This window comes from Dasypus novemcinctus, chromosome 7, assembly GCF_030445035.2.
Source record: "Dasypus novemcinctus isolate mDasNov1 chromosome 7, mDasNov1.1.hap2, whole genome shotgun sequence".
Lineage (NCBI taxonomy): Eukaryota > Metazoa > Chordata > Mammalia > Cingulata > Dasypodidae > Dasypus > Dasypus novemcinctus.
This window is the reverse complement of record NC_080679.1, coordinates 1,298,754-1,308,703: the sequence shown is the minus strand read 5'-3', so window position 1 is coordinate 1,308,703 and position 9,950 is coordinate 1,298,754. Positions and strand designations below refer to the sequence as shown.

Sequence of the window (9,950 nt, the reverse complement as noted above, 5' to 3'; positions counted from 1 at the left end):
GAATATATGAAAAGCAATTTCTTCCTAATCTTAGTTATATTTATTTATAAATTCCCTAATCATGATTTTCCTACTTGTTTAATTTCCAGTTTACTTGTGAAGTTTATTTCTCAGAGAATTAAAAGCCTTCAAATTATTCATATGCCATTGGAGCCCTGAAACCCTGCAGGAATGTGACCAACTCCTACTCTCCCGTTCTTCCAGCCTGCCCTGAACAACTACCAAAATGATGATGATGGACCAGCCCCATCCCATAGCAAGGAGTAGCGTCACTGCAAGAAAATAGTTTCCTTCCTCAGCCTGAAGCAGTCAGAGTGAACATTGTCCCAAATCCCTCAAGCTTGAGGTATGAACAAAAATAAGGGGAGAGTGTAATGACAGATCAAAGAATATTTATTGTTATTGTAGTTATTATCTTATGGTATCTGAGTGACTTGTAACATTGATATAAAAAATAAAATTTTAAATTAAAAAAATTCAAACAACCTTCTTTGGAGAAATGGAAAAGCCAATCTTCAAATTCATATAGAAGGGTAAGAGGCCCCATAAGAGGCCCCAAATAATTAAAGTCATCTTGAAATAGAAGAATGAAGTTGGAGGACTCACACTTCCTGATTTTAAAACTTATTACAAATCCACCATTATCAAATCAGCATGGTATTGGCACAAGGACAGACATATAGACCAATGGAATCAGACTGAGAACTGAGAAATCAACTCTTACATTTATGGCAGCTAACTTTTTACAAGGAGGCAAAAACTACTCAATTGGGAAAGAATGGTCTTTTCTACAAATGGTGATGAGAAAACTGGATCTCCATTTGAAAAAAAAAAAAGGACCCTTACCTCACACCTAAAAAGAACTCAAAATGGATCAAAGTTATAAGAGCTAGAACTACCAAACTCCTAGAAGAAAATATAGGAGAGTGTAGAAGTTTGAAATGGTTATAAATTCCAAAAATAGATATTGGATTATGTTTGTAATCTGGTCTGTACCTGGGCATGATTAAATTACAATTAGGGCTTTGATTGGGCCACATCATTAGAGCATTGAGTCCCCACTCCTTGGTAGGTGAGGACTCAAAGATAAAAGGCATGGCAAAGGACAGATATGGGGGCTTTTGATGTTGGAGTTTGATGCTTAAGGCTTAAGCTGGAGCTCCAGGAAGAAAGCTCCAGAAGCAAGCCCCAGAAAGGGAGGAACCCAGAAAGCATGAACCCTTGCAGACATTGGAAGCCATCTTGCTCCAACACATGAAAATAGACTTGGGTGAGGGAAGTAACTTATGCTTTATGGCCTGGTATCTGTAAGCTCCTACCCCAAATAAATACCCTTTACAAAAACCAACCAATTTCTTGTATTTTCCATCAGAACCCCTTTGGCTGACTAATACAGAATTTGGTACCAGGAATGGGGTATTGCTTTTGCAATTACCAAAATGCTGGAATGGTTTTATAAATCGGTAAGGGGTATTTTTTGGAGGAATTGGGAGATGCTTGATGGAAAAGGCCTAGATTGCTTCGAAGAGACTGTTGATAGCAACATGGATACTAAAGAGACTTTTTATGATGCCTTAGAAGAAAACGATGAAACTATTATTGGAAACTGGAGGAAAGGTGATCCAAGTTTTAAAGTTGCAGAGAACTTAGCAAGATTAACTCGTGGTGTTGTATGGAAGGCAGAATATGAAAATGGCAAGCCTGGACATTTAGCTGAAGAAATTTCCAAAGTAAACCCAGAGAATGTGGCTTGGCTTCTGCTTGCAGCTTATAGCAAAATGCTTGACAAAAGGGATATACTGAGGACTGAACTCTCAGGCACAAAGGAAACAGAAACTAATTCTGTAAATTACAAGCCTCTGGAAATCAAGTTCCCAGAAGAAAGTGGACTTAACTAAACTTGGAACTTGTAAATCAGGATTGAAGATGCAGTTATGTCAAAAAGACTTGTGGAGGGAAACGGACTTGGCCCAGTGGTTAGGGCGTCCGTCTACCACATGGGAGGTCTGCGGTTCAAACCCCGGGCCTCCTTGACCCGTGTGGAGCTGGCCCATGCGCAGTGCTGATGCACGCAAGGAGTGCCACGCCACGCAGGGGTGTCCCCCACGTAGGGGAGCCCCACGCACAAGGAGTGTGCCCGTAAGGAGAGCCGCCCAGCACGAAAGAAAGAAAGTGCAGCCTGCCCAGGAATGGCACCACCCACACTTCCCGTGCCACTGACGACAACAGAAGCAGACAAAGAAACAAGACGCAGCAAAGAGACACAGAAAACAGACAACCAGGGGAGGGGGTGGAATTAAATAAATAAATAAATAAAAGAGACTTGTGGAAAGTCTTACTGTCTAATGGCTTGGACCCTTGCTTCCTGCATGCCAAACCAACAAGCTTTTTGAGAGAGCTGTTTGAAGAAAACCACTGTCAGCCTGGAATAAAAGGGACATGGAAAGGAGGGATTGGAAGGGGAATGTCTTCCAGAAGAAAACCATGGAAGCTGAAATCTGGAATTAGGACATAACCTTGGGCCAAGAGAGGAACCCCACCCATGTGTACAGAGAGGATGAGTTTGCCCCAGCAGTTGGAGAGGGTGGATGTTCCCACCCGATGTTCAGGGAGAGTTTTGTCACCCCAGGGTACAGAGAGGATGGAGCACATTCCCCAAGGATTAGAGTGGTTAAGGTCTGAGAGGGGTGAACCTGTCCCCCAAAGGTTAGGGTAGGCCAGGTGGTCAACTCATTGCTCTGAGAGGGTTGAGCCTATATGCCAAAGGTTAGGGGGAATGTTGTCTTCATGTCACTGTACTAGGACTCTAACCCAAAGATTGGGTAAGGTGAGGCAATCACCCCAACACTCTTGCAGGGAGAGGTCTGAAGCTTGGTCGACACCCAGATGCTTGATAAGGGTGGAACCAAGACAGTGGCCATTGGTGAAGCATGTGGAAAGGGTTGGTTCCCATAAGGCACCAAGGAGAAGAAACCACCATCTGTCAGACTGAAGTCAGTAGAGGATGCCCTGCAGGCTAACTGAACTGTGGAGGACCCGTGACTCATGTTTCCCTCCCAGTTTCTCCTTATTGTAATGAAAATGTTTATCCTTTGTCTATTTGTGTATTGGAAACAGATAAATTGTTTTGTAAATTTCAGAGGTCTATAGCAGACAGGACTTTGCCCCAAGACAAACTGTATTTCTTTAAATCAGTTACTGGTTTAAGGTTTTTTTTTTTTAGAATATTGTAATGTCTTTTTGGAATTCAGAGAGTGGACAATAGCAGTTTGATATGGTTATGAATTCCAAAAATAGATACTGGATTACGTTTGTAATCTGGTCTGTACCTGGGCATGATTAAATTACAATTAGGGCTTTGATTGGGCCATGTCAATCAATGGGGACTCAGAGGTAAAAGGCATGGCAAAGGACAGATTTGGGGGTTTTTGATGTTGGAGTTTTGATGTTAGAGTTTGACGCTGAAGCCTTCAGCTGGAGCTCCAGGAAGTAAGCTCACAGAGGAAAGAGAAGCCAGCCCCAGGAAGGGAGGAACCCAGGAAGCCTGAACCCTCACAGCTGTTGGCAGCTATCTTGCTCCAACACATGGAAATAGACTTGGGTGAGGGAAGTAACTTATGCTTTATGGCCTGGTGTCCGTAAGCTCCTACCCCAAATAAATACCCTTTACAAAACCAACCAATTTCTGGTATTTGCATCAGCGCCCCTTTGGCTGGCTAATACAGGGAGCATCTTTTCCCTAACACCATTGTGTTAGGCAATGGTTTCTTAGACTTTAAACCCAAAGCTCAAGCAACCAAAGAAAAAATAGATAAATGGGACCTCATCAAATTTTAAAAAGTTTGTTCCTTAAAACATTTTATCATGAAAGTAAAATTACAACCTACACAATGGGAGAAAATATTTGGAAACCACATATTCAGTAAAGGATTAATATCTAGAATATATAAAGAATAATTTCAACCTAATAATAATAAGACAATGAACCCAATTAAAAACTGGGCGACAGACACCTCTTCAAAAGAAACACAAAAGCCCAGAAAGCACATGAAAAGATGGTAAACATCATTAGCCATCAGAGAAATGCAAATCAAAATCGTAATGAAATACCATTCCCACCCATTGGAATGGCTGCTATAAAAAAATAAAAAAAACAGAAAATAAGTGTTGGAGAGGATGTGCTGACACAGGAACACTCAATATTGCTGATAGGAATGCAAAATAAATGGTGTAGCTGCTATGGAAAGCAGTTTGGTGGATCCTCAGAAAGTTAACTATAGAATTACCATTTGGCCCAGGAAACCCACTGCTAGGTATGTAACCAAAAGAACTGAAAGCACGGATTCAAACAGATATTTGCACACCAATATTCATAGTGGCATTATCCACAATTGCCAAAAGATGGAATCAACCTAAGTGTCCCATCAACCAATGCATGGATAAATGAAATGCACATACGATGGAATATTATTCAGCTGTAAAACAGAATGATGTCCCGGTACATGTGACAACATGGATGAGCCTTGAAGGAATCATGTTGAATGAAATAAGCCAGACACGAAAGGTCAAATACTGTATGATCTCACTGATTTGAAACAATTAGAATAAGCAAACTCACTGAGTCAGAATCTAGAATATAGGTTACCAGGGGACAGGTGGGGATAGAAAATGGGACTTTAAGGCTTATAATGTGCAGGGTTCCAACTTGGAACAATGGAAATATTTTAGTAATGAATGGTGGTGATGGTAGCACATTGTGAATGCAATTAACAGCACTGAAATATATACCTGAATGTAATTAAAAGGAAGAATGTTAGATTGTATATATGGTGACAGAATTAAAAATCTTTTTAAATCCATGGAACTACACTACAGAAACAGTGGGCCCTAAATTAAACCATAAATTTTAATTAATAGTACAATTATAAAAATATGCTATCATCAGTTGTAATGAATGTTCCACACCAGTGCAAGTTGTTGATGGTGGGGTGGTGTATGGGAATCCTGTATTTTGTGCTTGATTGTTCTCTAGACCCACAACTTCTCTAATAAAGAATAAAATTTAAAAAGAAGAGTATTTGATAAAATTTAATATCCATTCCTGATTTTTTAATGTAGTAAACTATATGTGAATGATTTCTTACTCAACAATAAAGAATGTCAGAAACCAATCACTTATAAAGTTTATTTGGAAGATTAAATAAGCAGGAATAGCTATTTTTAAATGAAGAAGAGTTGGGGCAAATGAGCTTGTCCTAGAAGTAAACACACACACACACTCACATACACAAAAGCTTCACTACCATACTTCGACAAATCTAAAATACTATTGATTATAAGACACACAATTAATTTGCGCACCACTAAAAAATGCTGTCAATTAAAACTTTTAATATATCCTGCTTTCAAACAAGTTAAAGTATGAAAAATATGGTGACTCTGAGAATCAATGAAATAGGTCATCAAAATTGGGTGGTCCTGGCACAGGAACAGGTAGACCACCACTGAAACAGAAAAAGGAATCCACACAAGTGGGGAAAATGTGATTAAAAATGGAATTTCAGGGAAGCAAATGTGGCTCAAGTGATTGGTCTCCCATCTACCATATGGGAGGTCCAGGGTTCGATTCTTGGGTCCTCCTGGGGAAGGCAAGCTGGCCCTAGTGGAGAGCTGGCTCAGCAAGATAACACAACCAAAGGAGACACAGAGGAGAGACAATAAGAGACACAGCAGACCAGGGAGCTGAGGTGCACAAGTAATTGAGTGCCTCTCTCCCACTCCAGAAGGTCCCAGGATCAGTTCCCAGCACTGCCTAAAGAGAAAGACAAGAGAAGACAAGCAGACACAGAACACAGGGCGAATGGACACAGAGAGCAGACAGCAAGCATAACCAATGAGGGGGAGGAGAAATAAATGAAAATAAAAATTTTAAATTATTGACTAAATAAGATAAATAGTGAATTATCTAAACACTTGGATAAAATTTCAATTAATGTCCTTCCTGAGGAAGGTCGCTCCTCATGAGACCAGAGCCGCAACCAGGCAGGAAAGGAGGAAATGCTGGATAATCTTAGCTACCTAATATTAAATAATTCCCACCAAGAAGTTAAAAAGTACCCCCATGAAATCATAAACGAAGTTCAAAACAATCAGTAAAGTGGAAAATAACAGATCCCTATAGAGGATCGTTGTGTCGTAACACACGGATATCTTACAGATCAGAAAGAGGGAAGGCGTCTGGACACGAGAAGACCACACAAGAAACGCAAATGGACCAAACGCGCGCCTGCGGGGCTCGGTGACTCGCCGGTGAGACCGCGCGTCCTGCCCGGCGGCCCCACCTGCTCGGGACGCCGGCCCAGAGGCGGGGGCAGGAGCCAGCGGCCTGACCCCAGGAGCCCCGGGGATGGTCCAGCGGCCCTGACGAGGGCCTTACCTCCAGAGCCCGCCCTAGAGGCTGGCCCCGCAGGCCTGGCCTGCTGCGCGGGAGTCGCCCGCCCTGGGCCTGAGCGGCCAGCAGTGCCCGGCGCGCAGGGGGACCTTCCAGCGGCCCCCGCCCGGGACCCGGCGGTCACCGCAGGAGCGCCCTTCCTGCCGAACGCGGAGGCCGCCGCGCCTTGGAGGTGGAGGCTGCGGCCGAGGGGGCAGGAGCGGCAGGTGTCGCCCCCCCACCCCCGGCTGTGGGACCCGAGGAGAGGGCCGTGCTGCCCGGGGAGCCACGTCCGGAGGTTTGTTACCGCAGCCCCAGAAACGGGCGGGTATCAGTGCCTGCTGCCGCTGTAACAGCGGGGCTGGGGGCCTTCACCGTGGGAGGCTCCCTGGGGTCCCCTGTAATCCGCGCTAAGGTGGGGGGCAAGGACCCGCCCCCGAGGAGGCTCGGGCCCATCCCACTAGGCCTGCACCGGGTTTGCAGGCAGCAGGTGGGGGCACTGAGGTGGGACTCGGGCTTGGGAGAGTGGGGTTGGGGCAGGGAGGGGCCGGGAGAGGGGTAAAAGGCCTGGAGGGGCAGGGGAGGGGCAGGGAGAGGCCTGGGGGGGCAGGGGGGGGCCTGGAGGGGTTAGGACCCGCGGCTCCTCAGCGCGCGGGGCAGGGGTGCTGCGCGCCTGGCTGGCGGGTTCCCAGGGATACGCCCGGGACAAGACGAGGCTGGGGCGCCCCTCGCCCGGGCCCCCCTCCTCGGGAGCTTTGCCGGGCCGACAGGGCGCCCGCGGCCACCCAGGAAGTGGCCGGCCGCCGTCGCTGGACCTCTGCTGGGGGCCCCACCCCTCCGGAGCGCGCTGCTTCCCCTCGCAGAGCCTCAGTTTCCCCGCGTGAACAGAGCTTGGGCCGCCCTGCTGGAGGCCCGGCCGCGCCTCCGCCCCGCGCCCCGGCACGCCCCGGGGACGGCGCACGACGGCCCTGCGCGCTCCGGGCACGGCGCTGCCTGTTTGCAGAGCGCCCCACGCCCCCTTCCCAAACACCCGCAGAGCCTGTTCCGGGAACTGGGGGCCTGCGCCCGCGCCCGCCCTGCCGGCCTCGCCTGCTGCCTCGGGCCCCGTGCGCGCGAGGCGAGGGCTGCGCAGCCACCACCCGCCCGCGCGGGCCGCCCCGGGCCGCGCCCCTCCCGCTCCTCCCACTCCCCTGCCCGCGGCCCGCGCACTCGGCGCCGAGGCTGGCTGGGGCTGGGCGCTGGCCATGGCCTCCGAGGCCCCTTCCGGAAGCCGCTGTGCCAGGTGGGAGCCCGCGCCGAGGGGCCCGCGGCCCGGGGAGGGGGGCACCCCCAGCGCGTCTCCAGACCCCTGAGCTGGGGGCGCCTCCCAGGAGTCCTCCCCCCAGGGTGGGGGAAGGGGCGCGAGGGGACAGGGGCGGGTGTGACTGAGGACAGGGCAGCCCCATGTGCCTCAGTTTCCCCACTGTCCCAGCTCTGCTCGCCAACTTCCTTGAACCCTGGAGGACTCTCCCCAGGAATGGCCCCGTGGCTGCAGGAGGGACGAGGTCGGGGCCCCGGCCCCCGCATCCCCGGGACTCGGTTTCTCCGTCTGTGAAACCAGGGGCGGCGCTTCCTCCACCCTCCTCCAGCGGGGACCCCAGGCTGCGGCCCCCTCATTGCCCCAGGCTGCGAGCCCGTTCACGGGAGCACAGGAGAGAGGCCGCGGGCGGGGAGGGGGCACCAGGGCGCGGGCCAGCGCCCCCGCCGAGCCCGGGAGCCGCAGGCCGTCCCCGCAGCCCGCCTGGCTGGACGCTGCTCCACGCCCGGCCCCGCAGCCACGGCCAAGGCAGTTCCCAGGCGCTGCCGGCGCTGCAGGAGCAGCAGGTGGAGGACCGGCGTCCCGTCCGCCCGGCAGGCCTGACGGGTGGACGACACCCGGCCTCACGGGGCAGGCGGCCAGGGAGGGCCAGCCCCTGCCCTCCGCGGGGCTCGGGCGCGCGTGGGCGGGCAGGGCCTCAGGAGCGCTGGCTGGCGCCGCAGGAGCGGGATGCTGCGGAGGAGGGCGCGGGAGGAGGACAGCGCCGTGCTCATCGACATGGACGTGCAGGCGCAGCAGGGCGACTCGTACGGGAGCACCGCCGCGCACGGGGCCGCGGCCGGCCAGCCGCAGGTGAGGGCCCTGCCCGCCCCTGCTGGGCACCCGGGAGCCCACGCCCGCAGGGCCCCAGGCCCCGCCCGCCCTGGCCCAGAGCCCTTGCGGTGGGTGCCGGAGCCCCCAGCCCCGCGGCCCCCAGACCCCCGCCCACCGTGTCAGCCGCCTGCAGTCCCCAGGCCGCCCGGGCAGGTGGCCTTCAGGGCAGGAGCCCGCGGGCTCTGGCTGGGGAGGGGGCCCAGCTCCTGTTTTACACACAAACACCAGTGGCGCTAATGCGGGGCGGGTCGGCCCCCGGATGCTTTGACGTGCCACCCCGTTAAATGGCTAGGAGGGCCGACCCAGAGGGGGGGCTCCAGCTGTGCCCACCAAGGTTTATTTCCTCAACCTGAAAACACGCACAGCGCAGGGTATCCCTTGTTCCTCCTGGTGGAAGAGGGCAGCTTCCCGGCACAGAACCCCCGAGAAGCAGGAGAGCAGCACTTTACAGCGAGGCAGTGTCGGCTGGGGTCAGGGTTGGGGATAGGATTAGGGTCAGGGTTTTGTTAGTGTTGGGTTAGGGCTGGGGTTAGGGTTGGGGTTGGGGTTAGGGTTGGGGTTGGGGTTGGGGTTAGGGCTGGGGCCAGGGCCAGGGCCAGGGCCAGGGCCAGGGTCAGGGCCAGGGTCAGGGCCAGGGCCAGGGCCGCCTGATGCCTGGGGAGCGCTGTGCCTTTTGAGAACAGTTCAACCCGGGGAGTGAATCTGGTCCATCAGAACCTGGCGGCCGGCGTCTCCCTGGCCGGGGTCCCTGCGGCCTCAGTGTGCTCCTGGGTTTGCTCCTTGTCTTCCCGAATCCGTCCCATCTGGGAGGCCCGCACAGCCCCCTAGTTAGGTGGTCTAGAGGATCTGGCGCCCCTGCTCCTGGCCTGGTGTCTGCCTCCAGGCTCCCCCCCACAGGTCTGAGAGTGGACACCAGGGCCCCATTTGCTTCCCCAGGTCCAGCGGAGTAGCCTCCAGGGAGGGACAGCACAAAGCCTGGAGCCCCCCCCCCAGGGTGGTCCCAGCCCCAGGGTCCACCACCTGCCCGTCCTTGCCCACGGCCGAGGCCCCCTGCCCGTCTGCTGCTCTCCATGCCCCGAGGTTGGGGCTTGCTGGGCACAGCCAGGGGCTGACGCCGCCCTCCTCCCTCCGCACAGGTGGCCACCTGCGCGACGGGGAGCCCTGCCAAGCCCAGAGTCGGTGAGCCCCTCCCGGCACCTCCCAGCCGCGCCCGTGTTGGTCCTGGGGGTGGGGGACACAGATGAGAGGCCTGCGGGCAGCATGACAGGTGGCCCCTCCCTCCCCTGCCTCGCCTCCCGGGCCAGCTCTGTGCCAGGCTGCGCTGGGGGTGGGGTGAGGGCCCCGTGGTGA

General features: G+C 52.9%; 1 protein-coding gene across 1 annotated transcript in view; it reads left to right on the top strand.

Moving 5' to 3' along the window:
- The first annotated feature begins 7,646 nt into the window (after nt 1-7,646).
- ANO7 (anoctamin 7) overlaps nt 7,647-9,950 on the top strand; it is a 53,149-nt gene continuing 50,845 nt past the window's right edge. The window contains exons 1-3 of the mRNA XM_058299714.1: nt 7,647-7,712; nt 8,450-8,579; nt 9,737-9,779. Of these exons, the coding sequence (XP_058155697.1) occupies nt 7,675-7,712; nt 8,450-8,579; nt 9,737-9,779 (211 nt within the window). The 5' untranslated portion in view covers nt 7,647-7,674. The remainder of the gene's footprint in view (nt 7,713-8,449; nt 8,580-9,736; nt 9,780-9,950) is intronic.